Raw genomic sequence first — 18,980 nt, 5'->3', positions numbered from 1 at the left:
GTTTTATGACATAGAAACTATTAAATCATCCTCACTGCTCTTAAAATACTGCAGAACTATTAAATAATAATAATAATACATACAACTCCTTAACACACAGTAGAAAGTATTTTTACATGAATGAATGGAGATAATAGAAAGTGTCCTACTGTATGTCACTTAACTTAAAAATAAGAATTTACTCACCGGTAATTCTATTTCTCGTAGTCCGTAGTGGATGCTGGGACTCCGTAAGGACCATGGGGAATAGCGGCTCCGCAGGAGACTGGGCACAACTATAAAGAAAGCTTTAGGTCTAACTGGTGTGCACTGGCTCCTCCCACTATGACCCTCCTCCAGACTTCAGTTAGGATACTGTGCCCGGAAGAGCTGACACAATAAGGAAGGATTTTGAATCCCGGGTAAGACTCATACCAGCCACACCAATCACACCGTATAACTCGTGATACAATACCCAGTTAACAGTATGACAACAACTGAGCCTCTCAACAGATGGCTCAACAATAACCCTTTAGTTGAACAATAACTATATACAAATATTGCAGACAATCCGCACTTGGGATAGGCGCCCAGCATCCATTACGGACTACGAGAAATAGAATTACCGGTGAGTAAATTCTTATTTTCTCTGACGTCCTAAGTGGATGCTGGGACTCCGTAAGGACCATGGGGATTATACCAAAGCTCCCAAAACGGGCGGGAGAGTGCGGATGACTCTGCAGCACCGAATGGGCAAACTCTAGGTCCTCCTCAGCCAGGGTGTCAAACTTGTAGAATTTAGCAAATGTGTTTGACCCCGACCAAGTAGCTGCTCGGCAAATTTGTAGAGCCGAGACCCCTCGGGCAGCCGCCCAAGAAGAGCCCACCTTCATCGTGGAATGGGCTTTCACTGATTTAGGATGCGGCAGTCCAGCCGCAGAATGTGCAAGCTGAATCGTACTGAAGATCCAGCGAGCAATAGTCTGCTTTGAAGCAGGTGCACCCAACTTGTTGGGCGCATACAGGATAAATAGCGAGTCAGTCTTTCTGACTCCAGCTGCCCTGGAAACATAAATTTTCAGGGCCCTGACTACGTCCAACAACTTGGAAGCCTCCAAGTCTTTAGTAGCCGCAGGCACCACGATAGGTTGGTTTACATGAAAAGCTGATACCACCTTAGGGAGAAATTGGGGACGAGTCCTCAATTCTGCCCTATCCATATGGAAAATCAGATAAGGGCTTTTACATGACAAAGCCGCCAATTCTGATACACGCCTGGCCGAAGCCAAGGTCAACAACATGACCACTTTCCACGTGAGATACTTCAATTCCACGGTTTTAAGTGGCTCAAACCAATGTGACTTTAGGAAATCCAACACCACGTTGAGATCCCAAGGTGCCACAGGAGGCACAAAAGGGGGCTGAATATGCAGCACTCCCTTAACAAAAGTTTGAACTTCAGGTAGTGAAGCCAGTTCTCTCTGGAAGAAAATCGATAGAGCCGAAATCTGGACCTTAATGGAACCCAATTTTAGGCCCATAGTCACCCCTGACTGTAGGAAGTGCAGGAAACGGCCCAGCTGAAATTCCTCCGTTGGGGCCTTCCTGGCCTCACACCACGCAACATATTTTCGCCATATGCGGTGATAATGGTTTGCGGTTACTTCTTTCCTAGCTTTAATCAGCGTAGGAATGACTTCCTCCGGGATGCCCTATTCCTTCAGGATCCGGTGTTCAACCGCCATGCCGTCAAACGCAGCCGCGGTAAGTCTTGGAACAGACAGGGCCCCTGCTGCAGCAGGTCCTGTGGGTCCTCTGAGATCATTTCTTAAAGTTCCGGGCACCAAGCTCTTCTTGGCCAATCCGGAACAATGAGTATAGTTCTTACTCCTCTTCTCCTTATTATCCTCAGTACCTTTGGTATGAGAGGAAGAGGAGGGAACACATAAACCGACCGGTACACCCACGGTGTCACTAGAGCGTCCACAGCTATCGCCTGCGGGTCTCTTGACCTGGCGCAATATCTTTCTAGCTTTTTGTTTAGGCGGGACGCCATCATGTCCACCTGTGGCCTTTCCCAACGGTTTACAATCAGTTGGAAGACTTCTGGATGAAGTCCCCACTCTCCCGGGTGGAGGTCGTGCCTGCTGAGGAAGTCTGCTTCCCAGTTGTCCACTCCCGGAATGAACACTGCTGACAGTGCTAACACGTGATTTTCAGCCCATCGGAGAATCCTTGTGGCTTCTGCCATCGCCGTCCTGCTTCTCGTGCCGCCCTGTCGGTTTACATGGGCGACCGCCGTGATGTTGTCTGACTGGATCAGTACCGGCTGGTTTTGAAGCAGGGGTTTTGCCTGACTTAGGGCATTGTAAATGTCCCTCAGTTCCAGAATATTTATGTGTAGGGAAGTCTCCTGACTTGACCATAGTCCTTGGAAGTTTCTTCCCTGTGTGACTGCCCCCCAGCCTCGAAGGCTGGCATCCGTGGTCACCAGGACCTAGTCCTGTATGCCGAATCTGCGGCCCTCTTGAAGATGAGCACTCTGCAGCCACCACAGCAGAGACACCCTGGTCCTTGGAGACAGGGTTATCAGCCGATGCATCTGAAGATGCGATCCGGACCACTTGTCCAACAGGTCCCACTGAAAGGTTCTTGCATGGAACCTGCCGAATGGAATTGCTTCGTAGGAAGCTACCATTTTTCCCAGGATTCGCGTGCAGTGATGCACCGACACCTGTTTTGGTTTTAGGAGGCCTCTGACTAGAGATGACAGCTCCTTGGCCTTCTCCTCCGGGAGAAACACTTTTTTCTGTTCTGTGTCCAAAACCATCCCCAGGAACAGTAGACGTGTCGTAGGGACCAGCTGTGACTTTGGAATATTTAGAATCCAGCCGTGCTGTTGTAGCACCTCCCGAGATAGTGCTACCCCGACCAACAACTGCTCCCTGGACCTCGCCTTTATCAGGAGATCGTCCAAGTACGGGATAATTAAAACTCCCTTCTTTCAAAGGAGTATCATCATTTCGGCCATTACCTTGGTAAAGACCCTCGGAGCCGTGGATAGACCGAACGGCAACGTCTGGAATTGGTAATGACAATCCTGTACCACAAATCTGAGGTACTCCTGGTGAGGATGATAAATGGGGACATGCAGGTAAGCATCCTTGATGTCCAGGGATACCATGTAATCCCCCTCGTCCAGGCTTGCAATAACCGCCCTGAGCGATTCCATCTTGAACTTGAATTTTTTTATATATGTGTTCAAGGATTTCAAATTTAAAATGGGTCTCACCGAACCGTCCGGTTTCGGTACCACAAACATTGTGGAATAGTAACCCCGTCCTTGTTGAAGTAGGGGCACCTTTACTATCACCTGCTGGGAATACAGCTTGTGAATTGCCTCTATCACTGCCTCCCTGCCTGAGGGAGTTGTTGGCAAGGCAGATTTGAGGAAACGGCGGGGGGGAGACGTCTCAAATTCCAGCTTGTACCCCTGAGATACTACTTGAAAGATCCAGGGATCCACCCGTGAGCGAGCCCACTGATCGCTGAAATTTTTGAGACGGGCCCCCACCGTACCTGGCTCCGCCTGTGGAGCCCCAGCGTCATGCGGTGGACTTAGAGGAAGCGGGGGAGGACTTTTGCTCCTGGGAACTGGCTGTATGCTGCAGCTTTTTCCCTCTACCTCTGCCTCTGGGCAGAAAGGATGCGCCTTTAACCCGCTTGCCCTTATGGGGCCGAAAGGACTGTACCTGATAATACGGTACTTTCTTTGGCTGTGAGGGAACATGGGGTAAAAATGCAGACTTCCCAGCAGTTGCTGTGGAAACTAGGTCCGAGAGACCATCCCCGAACAACTCCTCACCTTTATAAGGCAAAACTTCCATGTGCCTTTTTGAGTCTGCATCACCTGTCCACTGCCGAGTCCATAACCCTCTCCTGGCAGAAATGGACATTGCACTTATTTTAGAGGCCAGCCGGCAAATATCCCTCTGTGCATCTCTCATGTATAAGACTGCGTCTTTAATATGCTCTACGGTTAGCAATATAGTGTCCCTGTCTAGGGTATCAATATTTTCCGACAGGGAATCTGACCACACAGCTGCAGCACTGTACATCCATGCTGAAGCAATAGCTGGTCTCAGTATAATACCTGTGTGTGTATATACAGACTTCAGGATAGCCTCCTGCTTTCTATCAGCAGGTTCCTTTAGGGCGGCCGTATCCGGAGACGGTAGTGCCACCTTCTTTGACAAGCGTGTAAGCGCTTTATCCACCCTAGGGGATGTTTCCCAACGTGACCTATCCTCTGGCGGGAAAGGGTACGTCATTAGTAACCTTTTAGAAATTACTAGTTTCTTATCGGGGGAAGCCCACGCTTCTTCACACACTTCATTTAACTCCTCAGATGGAGGAAAAACTACTGGTAGTTTTTTCTCTCCAAACATAATACCCTTTTTTGTGGTACCGGGGGTAACATCAGAAATGTGCAACACATTTTTCATTGCCTCAATCATGTAACGTGTGGCCCTATTGGAAGTTACATTAGTCTCATCGTCGTCGACACTGAAGTCAGTATCCGTGTCGACGTCTGTGTCTGCCATCTGAGGTAGCGGGCATTTTAGAGCCCCTGATGGCTTTTGAGACGCCTGGGCAGGCACAGGCTGAGAAGCCGGCTGTCCCATATTTGGTATGTCGTCAAACCTTTTATGTAAGGAGTCGACACTGTCACGTAGTTCCTTCCACATAACCATCCACTCAGGAGTCGGCCCCGCAGGGGGTTACATCACATTTATAGGCATCTGCTCCGCCTCCACATAAGCCTCCTCATCAAACATGTCGACACAGCCGTACCGACACACCGCATACACACAGGGAATGCTCTGACAGAGGACAGGACCCCACAAAGCCCTTTGGGGAGACAGAGAGAGAGTATGCCAGCACACACCAGAGCGCTATATAACACAGGGATCCCAATATAAATGAGTGTTTTTTCCCTTATAGCTGCTTATATTATATATACTGCGCCTAAATTTAGTGCCCCCCCTCTCTTTTTTACCCTTATGTAGCTTGACACTGCAGGGGAGAGCCAGGGAGCGTCCTTCCAGCGGAGCTGTGAGGGAAAAATGGCGCCAGTGTGCTGAGGGAGATAGCCCCGCCCCTTTTCCGGCTGACTTCTCCCGCTTTTTCTGGAATTCTGGCAGGGGTATTTTTACACCTATATAGCCTTCCTGACTATATATGTTGTATATTTGCCAGCCAAGGTGTATTATATTGCCCTCAGGGCGCCCCCCCCCCCCCAGCGCCCTGCACCCATCAGTGACCGGAGTGTGAGGTGTGCATGAGGAGCAATGGCGCACAGCTGCAGTGCTGTGCGCTGCCTTGTTGAAGACAGAAGTCTTTTGCCGCCGATTTTCCGGAACACTTCTTGCTTCTGGCTCTGTAAGGGGGCCGGCGGCGCGGCTCCGGGACCGAACGATCGAGGTCGGGTCCTGTGTTCGATCCCTCTGGAGCTAATGGTGTCCAGTAGCCTAAGAAGCCCAAGCTATCTCCAGTCAGGTAGGTTCGCTTCTTCTCCCCTTAGTCCCTCGCTGTAGTGAGTCTGTTGCCAGCAGATCTCACTGTAAAATAAAAAACCTAAAATATACTTTCTTTCTAGGAGCTCAGGAGAGCCCCTAGTGTGCATCCAGCTCAGCCGGGCACAAGATTCTAACTGAAGTCTGGAGGAGGGTCATAGTGGGAGGAGCCAGTGCACACCAGTTATACCTAAAGCTTTCTTTATAGTTGTGCCCAGTCTCCTGCGGAGCCGCTATTCCCCATGGTCCTTACGGAGTCCCAGCATCCACTTAGGACGTCAGAGAAATGTGGTGTTAGATTTGCAATTATACAGCATGCATACTAAGGGACAGCTGTATCAAAGCAATATTCATGTAAATGTGGCAAAAATCGCATTTTTCTCATGGTCTCCATTGTTCATTTATTTTTTTAAGACATGTATTAAACTGTTAATGGATTAGGGGAGGCATTCAATTTGCCGGTTGTCAGGATCCCGGCTGTCAGGGGACCGATGCCGGAATTCCGACCACTGGCCGAAATCCCCATTGCCTCAATCATCACCACCACCCGAGGGGGAATACAACCCTGTGGCGACCAAAGGTCCCCACCGGGCCTGAAGCGTGGAGAGCGCAACTAGCCCAAGAGAGGACACGCTGCGCTCGCCGCCAGTATTACGGCTGTCGGGAACCCAGCGTTGGTCTCCGGACGGCCGGGATATCATACTGATCCCATCATGAGGTATCTGCCACGAAAATTACTAAATTGCAAAATATGGACAACAATCTGCTTTTTATTTTGAAAAGTGATCCTTTTAGAATGCATCAAGCACAGACAGGGATTTTCATTTACACATTTAATTACTTTAGTTTTTGACATCTTTTAACAGCTAGTTAGACATAATTTTATGAAAATGCATGAGGGACATTTTTCAACAGTTTTACTTATCCCTGAAAGTATACTTTTTGAACTTGAATTCACATTATACTTTTGGCTGAAAACTCCTCTATTACCACAGCTTAAAAAGTGATAATTTATGAATGAAAGATGCGATTAATAATACTTATAACCCAGGGATGGGGAACTTTCGGCCCTCCAGCTGTTGTGGAACTACACATACCAGCATGCCTTGCTACAGTTTTGCTAACTGGCCATGATAAAACTGTTGCAGGGCATGCTGGTATATGTAGTTTAACATCAGCTGGAGGTCCGAAGGTTCCCCATCCCTGTTCTAACCCGTTCACTGCCAGAGGTACTTGTAAATGTTTATTTTTTTAAAGTTTCTTACAACTTTCAGTCCTTCAATCAGGGTAATAGTGTAAACCAGGGTTCTCAATTCCAGTCCTCAAGTACCACCAACAGACCGAGGTTCTTTAACCATGCACAGGTGAGCTAATCTATTATTCTGGGTCAGTAATTATACCACTTGCTTCCACAGACAGAAATCCCCAAAACATTACCTGATGGGAAAACTTTAGCGCTGAGGATGAGAACCACTTGTGTTACACAGTAAAGATTGTAGCCTATATTTATCAAGCCTTGGAGAGTGCTAAATTGCATGGTGATAAAGTACCAACCAATCAGCTCCTGTCATTTTTCAACAGCCTGTAATATGGCCTGTAACATTTTAACAGCCTGTAACATGGTAGTTAGGAGCTGGTTGGTTGGTACTTTATCACTATGTAATTTAGAACTCTCCAAGGCTTTATAAATCTGGGTCTTCGTATGTTACAAAACATTTACCTTATTGAAGTACTTACGCTATATCTGAAAAATTGTACAGTAATTCAACAGCCTAACTTTCCTATTAAATACAGCAAAAACTATCTTTGTTTTCTATTTTCCTTTAAACCTGACTTTCAAGATTAGAAATTCCTATAAAAACTCTGAAGAATGTAGGTACTAATCTATTAAATCTGTATTTCCCAGAGACCTAAAATATGAGGGCACAGAGATTCACAGAGAAGTGGGAGTAACTGTACGTATACAGTATGTCACTATTAAAAAAAAAATCAAAACCACTCTGTATCTAGTATTTGTAACACTTCTGGCTTTCAGATCTATGAATAAAGACAAATTACTACGGAGATATGACAATGCTTATTTTAGGCTAAAGAGGCTTTGTTTGGTCAACTTATTTACCGACGAACAAATAAAATAATTTAACTTACAGCTAGAGCTCTGGATAATCTTGTTCTGAACTCATTGAGAATGATAGTGACAATATCTCTGTGTGGAATGAATGCAAATCCTTGTGCGAGGTACACTTTTCTTGGCCGCACTAAATCAAGGGCATCTTGAAAAGGAACCTTAAAATAAAATGAGAATGTTATTTAAACATAACTATTTAACAATATAAACATCATAACAATCACCTATGATAGGAGCAGATTTGGAGAAATGGCAACTAGTAATACTGAATTTATCATACAGTACATTCGAGTAATGACTGCCATCACTGCCATTAGTTGAACTACAAAAGAAAAAAGGCATTTAATTTACCTAGCATTACCCAAGTCACAACCAAACATAATTACAAATCCATCTGATTTTATTTTTTGCATGGAACTTCAGATTTATCAAACACCAGTGTACTTAATAAATCCACCCAATGGGGAACTGTTGTAAAAGAGGACTTGGTAAACATGCAAATACAATACAAGAGTGATTTCTCCAAAATGAGATTGGCAAAGTCTTTGCTGGATAAGGCGCCCAGCAAGAGATGTGCATTTCAAACCACGACACGTCTACATTCAATAACTGCGCTGCTTTAACGGGGTAATTCAGATCGTTTTTGCACAGCGGACGAGCAGGTACTAACTGCGTATGCATATACACCGCAATGCGCACGTGCGTCGGACAACAACGGGCATCGCCGGTCAGCGACAGGATGGTGTGAAAAATCTGATCGCACAGGTGTTCGCAAGGTGATTGACAGGAAGAGGCCGTTTGTGGGTGGCAACTGAGTGTTTACAGGGAGTGTCTGGAAAAACGCAGGCGTGCCCAAGCGTTTTCAGGGAGGATGTCGGACGTCAGCTCCTGCCCCTATCAGCCTGTTCTCATCGCACTGGAGGAGTAAGTCCTGGGTTGCGCACAGACTGCACAAAGTGGATTTTCGCAGCTTGGCATACACATGCGATCGCACACTTGCACAGCGATTTTACACTTCCCCCGTAGGCAGCGACTATCTGATCGCAGGACAGCAAAAGTAGCAGCCCAGAGATCAGATCTAAATAACCTCCTAAGTTTCTAATTCAAACCTGATAACTGATTACCACTGCAGCTTGGCAGGATGTGATACAGAAGACAGATGATATTAAGATCTACAGTCATTAGGTCTACACCATAGGGCGGGTCGACATGATCAAAAGGACACAATTTTTATTTGCTATTATTTTGGGTTTTTAAACATTTTTTTACCCAAATTTGTTGAAATGTGTCCGCTCCCCACACCATTATGGGCACGGTGGCTTGCTCGCCACAAGGTTACTAAAAGGTAATATAGTGTGTGACACGGACAGCAAGTACAGCAAAGGTTGAAAAAAAAAATAGGATTTTAATTACTTACCGGTAAATCCTTTTCTCATAGTCCGTAGAGGATACTGGGGATCCGTTTAGTACCATGGGGTATAGACGGGTCCACTAGGAGCCATGGGCACTTTACGAATTTGATAGTGTGCGCTGGCTCCTCCTTCTATGCCCCTCCTACCAGACTCAGTCTAGGAAACTGTGCCCGAGGAGACAGACATACTTTGAGAGAAGGATAGATAATAAAAGTTGTGAGATTACGAAGCAGCACACACAAACAAGAGGAAAGCCATGCTAACCAAACTTGAAAGCGGAACAGCAACAGCTGAACCAAACAACAATACTTAACTGTGCAGGAAGAACGTAGCACCGGGCGGGCGCCCAGTATCCTCTACAGACTACGAGAAAATGATTTACCGGTAGGTAATTAAAATTCTATTTTCTCTTAGGTCCTAGAGGATACTGGGGATCCATTTAGTACCATGGGGAAGTACCAAAGCTCCCAAACCAGGTGGGAGAGTGCTGAGGTTCTTGCAGGACTGACTGACCAAACTGAAGGTCCTCAGAGGCCAAAGTATCGAACTTGTAGAACTTTGCAAACGTACTCAAACCTGACCAAGTAGCTGCTTGTCAGAGTTGTAAAGCAGAGACACCCCTGGCAGCCACCCAAGAAGAACCCACCAACCTACTCGAGTGTGCCTGTACAGATTTTGGAACCGGCAATCCTGCCGTGGAATAAGCATGCTGGATAGTAAATCTGATCCAGCGCGCAATGGACTGCTTCGAAGCAGGATACCCAATCTTATTGGGATCATAAAGGACAAACAGCGAGTTCGACTTCCTGTGAGGAGCTGTTCGCTTTACATACACCTTCAAAGCCCTCACAACATCCAAAGACTTTGAAGCAGCAGAGGTGACGGTAACAACCAGAACCACAACAGGATGGTTGATGTGAAACACAGACACCACTTTAGGAAGAAATTGCTGACGAGTTCTGAGTTCAGCTCTGTCCTCAAGGAAAATTAAATTGGGGCTTTTGTGAGAAAACGCCACCAGCTCCGACACACGTCCTGCTGAAGCCAAGGCCAACAGTATGACGGTCTGCCACGTGAGGTACTTCACGTCTACCTCCTGTAACGGTTCAAACCAGACCGACTGGAGGAACTGCAACACCAAATTGAGATCCCAAGGTGCCGCGGGAGGCACAAAGGGAGGTTGGATGTGCAGCACACCTTTCAAGAACGTCTCGATCTCAGGAATAGAAGCCAAAAAAGAAAATGGGCAAGGCCGAAATCTGGACTTTTATGGAGCCCAGACATAGGCCCACATCCACACCTGATTGGAGAAAAAGTAGGAAACGTCCCAGATGAAATTCCACCTCAGAAAATTTTCTGCTCTCACACCAAGAGACATATTTCTTATAAATACGATGGTAATGTTTAGATGTTACCCCCTTTCTGGCTTGGATCATAGTCGGGATAACCTTGTCAGGGTTCCCTCTCCCGGCTAGAATCAGCCGCTCAACTTCCATACCATTAAACGTAGCCGCGGTAAGTCTTAATTAACGAACAGGCCCTGTTGCAGAAGTTCCTCGCGAAGATGTAGAGGCCACGGATCTTCGAGGAGCATCTCGAGAAGACCCGCGTACCAGGCCCTTCTTGGCCAGTCCGGAGCAATGAGTATTGCTTGAACCTTTTCCCTTTTTATTCTCTTTAGAATTCTTGGGATCAGAGGAAGTGGAGGAAACACGTCCACTATCTGATAGACCCATGAAGTCGTCAGAGCGTTTACCGCCACTGCCTGTGGGTCTCTCGACTTGAAACAATACCGCCTGAGCTTCTTGTTGAGACGAGAGGCCATCATGTCGATTTGTGGCTATCCCCATCAACATGTCAAGCACCTGAACACTTCCGGGTGAAGGCCCCGCTACCCCGGGTGCAGGTCGTGTCTGCTAAGGAAGTCTGTTTCCCAGTTGTCTACTCCCGGAATGAAGACCGCTGACAACACCACAGCGTCTTTTTCTGCCCAGAGGAGAATTCTTGACACCTCTGACATGGGTGTAGTACTGCTGACCGGCGGTCAGGAGACCGCCGGTCAGCTTACCGACGCCGGGATCCCGGCAGCATACCGACGCCGGGATCCCGGCGGGGAGGGGCGAGTGCAGCAAGCCCCTTGCGGGCTCGGTGGCGACCCACGAGAGGAAATAGTCCCTGTTGGTCGGCATGACCGGCGGTCACATGAATACCACCCCTCTGACACTGCTGCTCTGCTTTTCATTCCGCCCTGTCAGTTTATGTACGTTACGTCGTCACATTGTCCGACTGGACCTGAAGGGCCCGATCCAGAAGAGATGAAGTCTACAGAAGGGCGTTGTATATAGCCCTGAGTCCCAGAATGTTGACTGGAAGGACAACTTCCTGATTTCACCATCTTCCGTGAAACTGCACCCCCTTGATGACTGCTCCCCAACCTCTGATACTTGCGTCTGTGGTTAGCAGAATCCAATTCTGAGTTCCGAACCTCCGACCCTGAACAAGGTCAGAAGTCTGTAGCCACCACAGAAGGGAGATTCTGGGTTTTGGCGACAGACAGATCCTCTGATGCGATCTGGACCATTTGTCTAACAGATCGAGCTGGAAGGGTCTTGCATGAAATCTTCCGTACTCAAGTGCCTCGTAAGAGGCCACCATTTTCCCCAGAAGGTGAGTGCATAGATGCACCGATATACGGGTTGGCTTCAGGACATCCCAAACCATAGACTGGATTACTAATGCCTTTTCCAACAGAAGGAACACTTTATGCGACTCCGTGTCTAGTATCATTCCCAGTAAAGGACGCCTCCGTGTTGGCTCTAAGTGAGATTTCGGAAGGTTCAGCATCCACCCATGATCCTGGAGAAGTTTGGTTGAGAGACCAATGCTGTCCAGAAACCTCTTCCTGGACAGCACCTTTATCAGAAGATCGTTAGGTATGGAATTATATTCACTCCCTGTTTTCTGAGGACCAACATCATCTCTGCCATCACCTTGGTCAACACCCTCAGTGCTGTGGAGAGACCAAACGGCAGGGCCTGGAACTGGTAGTGATAGTCCTGCAGTGCGTAAATAAGCCTGATGAGGCGGCCAGATCGGAATGTGAAGGTACACATCCTTGATATCCAGAGACACTAGGAATTCCCCCTCCTCCAGACCTCAGATCACCGCTCACAGAGACTCCATCTTGAACTTGAACACTCCTAAGTACGGGTTCAACGACTTATTTAGAATCGGACGTACCGAATCGTCCGGTTTCGGTACTACAAACAAGTTGGAATAATATCCCTTGCTTTGCAGATGAGGTGGAACTGGAACAATGACCAGAGTCTGTACCTGTTTTTGAATGGTATCCAGTAAAGTTATGCTCGCCTCTTGTGAAACTGGTAAGCCTGATATGAGGAATCTGAGGTTGGAGTTCTTGGAACTCCAGTCTGTAACCCTGGGAAAGAAGATCTATGACCCAGGGATCCTGGCATGATGTTCTCCAGATGTGCCTGAAGAATTTTAGTCGGGCTCCTACCTGCCAGTCCTCCAGGCCTCGCGGTCCACCGTCATGCTGAAGGTTTTGAGGACGCAGAGCTTGAGCTCTGTTCCTGAGAGAACAGAGAACCGGCGGTTGCTGGTTTGCGTGGTTTACCTCTAGCGCCTCTGGTGGCTGTAGTAGAACCTCTGGTTTTGCCCTTGACCTTGACCGTCCGAAAGGACTGTATATTCAAAGCTGAGTAAGCCTTCTTGGTTGGGGAAGCTGCGGAAGATAGATACGTAGACTTACCCGCAGTAGCTTTGGAGATGCATTTATCTAGTTAATCTCCAAATAAGGCCTCTCCTGTGAATGGTAGGCCTTCCATGCCTTTCCTGGAGTCCGCATCAGCAGTCCACTGGCGTAGCCATAAGCCCCTGCGTGCTGGCACTGCCATGGCAGTGGTACGTGCATTAAGCAAGCCTCTCTCTTTTATGCCTTCCACCATAAAGTTCGCAGAGTCCTGTATATGTGGCAGGACTAAAAACCATCTCCCTCCTAAATAAGGAATCTAATGGATCAATTAGGTTACCTGAACATTTAGCAATGGCTTTAGTAATCCACGCACATGCTATAGTGGGTCTCTGGGCCACCCCAGCAGCTTTGTATAAGGATTTGAGTGTAGTCTCAATTTTACGATCAGTCGTGTCTTTCAGGGAAGCTGCACCAGGGACAGGCCATACAATCTTTCGTGACAGCCTGGACACTGATGCATTCACTATTGGTGGACTTTCAAAAAATTTTCCTATCTTCAGGAGGAAAAGGAAAAGATGAGAGCAACCTTTTAGGGATTTAAAATTTCCTATGAGGATAAACCCACGGTTCTTCAAACAGGGTATTCATTCTCTTGACACAGGAAAAGTGACTGAGGATTTCTTTTTTACATTACAATAACATTCTTCACACTCCTCTGTCACCATATCAGTAATTTGCAGAACGTCTCTGATAGCTTCAATAAGAGCCTCTATTCCCTGTGACAGAGCAGCATCCCCCCTCTGAATCCACCTCACCCTCCTCCATGTCTGACCCCTCAGCGTCAGAGTCAGACGCTGGTTTGGGGACTGAGTCTCTGTTCATAATCTCATCCACAGACTGTTTTAAGTATTGCATCTCTTTTTCATTGCAGGACAATTTATTAGAAATATTGGAAATCATTCCTTTAATGGAATCTAGCCACAGTGGTTCAGCCCCGCTATTCTGGGAAAGTGCACTACACTGACAACATAGTAGTGAGCTCCCTGGGGAAGAGGAACACTCTGCCGTAAATGAAACACAATCTTTGCCTGACATATTGTAAATGTGACAGCACACACACACATAGGAAAAGGTTAAAAGCACAACTAACCCACAAAGAGCCCTTCCAGGCAGACACAGAGATATTTTGGAGCCAGCACAAACAGCGCCCTTATTGCTAATGCCAAGGTTAGCCGGGTCACAGACTAAGTACCCAGATTGGGGACTTAGTACACTAATAATCGCTCCCCCCTGCTATGACCCCCTGGTACCGCTGAGGTAATCTGGAGTCACTCCGGAGGAGCTTCGTGTCCCTGTTAGTCAGCGTTTGTGTCCACTGCAGAGGATAAATGGTGCTGGTGATCTGCTGGATCCGCTCATAGTGAAGCCCCGCCCCCTCAATGGCGCACAGTCTTCCCGCATTTTTTTATACTGACTGAGGTAATTTAGTGCTTAAAATGGAGTTAGATCCACTTTAAGGTTATGTTTGCCAGTGTGGGTACTGTGTACAGTGTACTTAGACGCAGATGTGTACCGAGTCTGGAAACGCAGTCCGCCCGGTTAGAAGCTGTGCGTCTACGTACCCTCATGCCGCCATAATGGCCAGTGACTCACTAACCGGGATGCCAGCTTAGTACTCGCCACTCTTCTGGCTCTGTTAGGGGTGGCGGCGTGCTGCAGAATTGCACGCTCGCCATGGTGGGGCTTGCGAATAGTTCCCTCAGGAGCTAGTGTCCTGTCAGCGGGGAACGGGACCATTAACCCTTCAAGAGGATGGGCCATCCCCCCCCCCCCTCCTCCCTAACTCCCTCGAAGCAGGCAGGCTGGTGCCATCCAGTCCTGCCTGAAAACAATAAACAGATCAAATAAATGCAGAAAACTCTTCAGGAGCTTCTATAAGCGTGACCGGCTCCTCCGGGCACATTTTCTAAACTGAGTCTGGTAGGAGGGGCATAGAGGGAGGAGCCAGCGCACACTATCAAATTCTTAAAGTGCCCATGGCTCCTAGTGGACCCGTCTATACCCCATGGTACTAAATGGATCCCCAGTATCCTCTAGGACGTAAAAGAAAAATGTGTGTTGACCTTTTAACTGTCCATCTATCAATCACCCCCCGCTTGGCAAACTCAGACCCCTAATACTGTAAAAAAAAAAAAAAAAAAAAGCGAATGTTTGTTTTTTTTTTCGTTTTTTTTTTATAGACTGTAAAACTGCACTGAACACAACTGAAACAGTAAGAGTTATGGTAGATTTACCATTGTTGACTTTTTTTTCTGCGAGGTACATTGAGTTTCACAGGGAAACATCGGGGTGTAGAGATGGATCTGGAGCCAGGGGCACCAACAGGCAAAGCTTTAGCTGTCCTAGGATGCATTGGGGCCTTCTCTATAACCCCGCCTCCAGGCACTGTGAGCTCAGTTTTGTTAACCAGCCCAATGCAGGAAGCAGGCAAGAGTAAAGGCAGATGTTAGTCACATAAGAACACAATCTCACGACAGGAGAGGGTACCAGTGGCTAATGCCACACAAACCCAATGAAGGTAGGTGCGTCAGGGTGGGTGCCCTGTGGAACCCAATGTACCTCGCAGAAAAAGAGTTAACAATGGTAAGTCTACCATAACTCTTACTTTCTGCAGCAGGTAACATTGGTTTCCAGAGAAACATCAGGGATGTCCTAAAGCAGTTCCTCAAGGGAGGGGACACGCCTTAGCAGATATCAGAATAAGGTGTCCAAATGAAGCATCCTGAGAGGCGAAGGTATCAAATGAACGTGTTCACTGAGGACCACGTAGCCGCCTTGCACAATTGTTCTGGGGATGCGCCACAGCGGGCCGCCCAAGACAGTCCAATAGACCGAGTAGAATGGGTCTTAACTGCAGCAGGAGCTTTGAGTCCAACCTGCGCATAAGCATGTGCAATCACCATTCTAATCCATCTGGCCAAGGTTTGCTTATTTGCAGGCCAGACACATTTGTGGAAACCAAACAGGACAAAGAGGGCATCAGACCATCTAATGGAAGCAGTTCTGTCAACATAGACATGGAGAGCCCTAACTACATCTAAAGAACATTCTTTAGCTGACAAGTCAGAAAAGATAAAGGCTGGGACCACAATCTCTTGGTTCAGGTGAAATGATGACACCAGTTTAGGTAAATAACCAGGTCGCGTTCGGAGAATCACCCTGTCACGATGAAAAATCAAAAAGGGAGGGCGACAGGACAAAGTGTCTAAGTCTAACATCCTTCTCGTAGAGACAATACCCAGCAAGAACAGGACCTTGGCCGTGAGCCACTTGAGGTCCACTGATTCAAGAGGTTCGAATGGAGACTCTTGTAGGACTTTCAACACAATAGATAAGTCCCATGGAGCCACAGGAGGGACATAGGGAGGCTGAATATGCAGAACACCCTGAATGAACGTATGTACATCAGGAATATAGGCAATTTTGCGCTGAAACCACAACGACAAGCCAGAAATATGAACCTTGAGGGGGGCCAGGCGAAGACCTAAATCCAGACAAGCTAGATTTCTGGAAGTTCTGAATCTATGGGCGTATTAATTCTTATCAGCACACCTGGTGAAGTAAGAATGCCACGTTCTGTAATAAATACGGGCAGAGGCCGGTTTGCGGGCCTTCAGCACAGTCTGAATAACCGCCTCAAAGAAACCTTTTGACCGTAGGAGTCATGCTTTAAGAGCCACGCCGTCAAAGCCAGTCTGGCCAGGTCCGGGTAGAAGGTCTTGACGATGAGGAAGCAGAAGGGGACGCTCTGAAGAGAGACCCTGTAGGTCTGAGAACCAGTGACGTGTGGGCCACGCCGAGTATTCAGAATCAGCAGACCTCCTCCTTGTTTGAACTTCCGAAGTACCCTGGGCAGAAGTGACACCGGAGGGAATATGTAAGGCAACTGAAAGTTACACGGAACTGCCAATGCGTCCACGAACGCTGCCTGAGGATCCCTGGTTCGTGATCCGAAGACTGGAGCCTTGTGATTGTGTCGAGACACCATGAGATTTACGTCTGGTAGACCCCATCTGTCCACGAGGAGCTGTAAGACTTTGGGATGAAGGCCGCACTCCTCGGAACGAACATCCTGGCGACTGAGGAAGTCCGCTTTTCAGTTTAGGACGCCTGGAATGAACACTGCCGATATGGCTAGTAGATGGCGTTCCGGCCAACAGAGGATTTTGGACACTTCCAACATTACCATGCGGCTTTGAGTGCCGCCTTGATGGTTTATGTACGCCACCGTGGTGGCGTTGTCTGACTGTACCTGAACAGGCCTGTTCTGCACCACAGGCAGGGTAAGAGACAGTGCGCGTTGAACAATGCTCTCAGTTCCAGAATATTGATTGGAAGGAGAGATTCTTCCTTTGTCCAATTACCCTGGAACGAGTGTTGCTCCAACACCGCTCCACAGCCCCAAAGGCTGGCGTTCGTTGTCAGTAGGACCCAGTTGGGGATCCAGAAGGGATGGCCCCTGCTCAATTGCTGGTCCTGGAGCCACCAAGTCAGCGACAGACGAACCTCCAAAATCAAAGAGATCGTTTGGGATCTGATCCGATGAGGTAGGCCGTCCCACTTGGAAAGGATCAAACGTTGTATAGGGCGGGAATGAAATTGAGCGTACTCTATCATGTCGAAGGATGACACCATCAGGCCAAGGACCTGCATCGCTGAGTGTATTGACATTCTTGGGCGACGATGGAAGTGCCTGATCCTGTCCTGCAGTTTCAGGACCTTGTCTGGAGACAGGGACAGTCTCTGACTGTGTGTGTCCAAGAGCGTCCCTAGTTGCACAATGCACTGAGCTGGAACCAGCGAGGACTTCTTCTAATTTATTAGCCACCCGTGGACTTGCAGGAAATTTACAGTCAGTTGCAGATGACTGAGGAGAATTTTGTGTGAACTTGCTAGAATCGCAGATCGTTCAAGTATGGGAGGATTCTGGTTCCCTGGAGACGTAGGTGTGCCGTCATTACCGCCATGACCTTGGTGAAGATCCAAGGAGCCGTAGCCAGTCCAAATGGCAGAGCCTGGAATTAGTAATGAAGGCCGCCAATAGCAAACCGCAAGAAACTGCTGATGCGAGATGGCATTAGGAATATGCAGATATCTATCCTGTATAGGATTGTTTTGCAAAGAAGCAAAAGAAAGGCTGTTTGGTATGTCTCTCTGGGGCACACTTTATTTTAAATTAACTGGATGGTGAAGTTATGAAACCGTGATATATGATGTTTAACTTTTAATATATTCAACAGACGAAAAAATTATATACTACAAGATTAATTAACAAATTAGCCATATGAGAAAAAATCTCGCTGCTTAAATCAGCAAAATAGGTTAAAACAAGTATTAAATAGCATATATAGATGACGATATAGTGATATGTCACTCGCTTATTTAGAAGTGGGTGACAGGAAGTTTGTCTATACACCCACTGTATTTTAAGCGAGTATTACTGTTAGACATTTGTCCAGTGCGAAAATAGAAATCCTTGTTATCTCTATCAATTTATGATTGGATATACACATGTATATTTCATATGAGAGATACAAGAGAAAACCGGCTTTTATATTACCGGACTCCTATTACAGTGGTCAGCTGAAATGCGTATTCTGCAATGTGTAGCTTGCAAATAAGTTTTGCTGATCAATGAAAGGTAAGTACCCTAATGGGACTACAGTACCCAGTATTCCCAGAAGGTCACCCTTTCTGGTTACTGACCGGGCCCAGTGCTGCTTGGCTTCCAAGATCAGACGAGATCGGGCAGGTCCAGCATGGTATGACTGTAGAAAATATGGTAAATACCTCTCAGCATAGAAAATGGCTGCTACTCTTAGCAGGTTGAGGTTCCGTGATCAGGTATGTCAAGTTCTCAATGGCCTATTATTGGCCCTAAGGGAAGACCCCCGTGGTTTTAAGGGGGACCAAAATGTGGAGAGATTATTCACTAATGAAATCCTCCACGTTGGAATTGTGGTGAGGAACACATATAAGAATGTATAATGATTCATGTATCAATATGACAATGCCCTTAGAATACACCACTAGGGCTGCAAATCATTATTCACATTATACTTAGCTATACTGTGGAAATTATTTAAATTAGCCACATCTCGTTACAATGA

General features: G+C 47.2%; 1 protein-coding gene and 1 pseudogene across 2 annotated transcripts in view; both read right to left on the bottom strand.

The window, feature by feature from the left end:
* Positions 1-18,980, bottom strand: part of PRIM2 (DNA primase subunit 2) — a 458,416-nt gene that overhangs the window by 302,619 nt on the left and 136,817 nt on the right. For both annotated transcript variants that reach the window (XM_063916741.1, XM_063916740.1), the window contains one exon: positions 7,704-7,841. In XM_063916741.1, coding sequence (XP_063772811.1) covers positions 7,704-7,841 — 138 coding nt within the window. The remainder of the gene's footprint in view (positions 1-7,703; positions 7,842-18,980) is intronic.
* On the bottom strand, positions 18,527-18,646 carry LOC134912310 (5S ribosomal RNA; annotated as a pseudogene).

This window comes from Pseudophryne corroboree, chromosome 4 (assembly GCF_028390025.1).
Source record: "Pseudophryne corroboree isolate aPseCor3 chromosome 4, aPseCor3.hap2, whole genome shotgun sequence".
In the NCBI taxonomy this organism is placed as follows: Eukaryota; Metazoa; Chordata; class Amphibia; order Anura; family Myobatrachidae; genus Pseudophryne; species Pseudophryne corroboree.
This window is presented reverse-complemented; position numbering and strand designations above follow the sequence as displayed.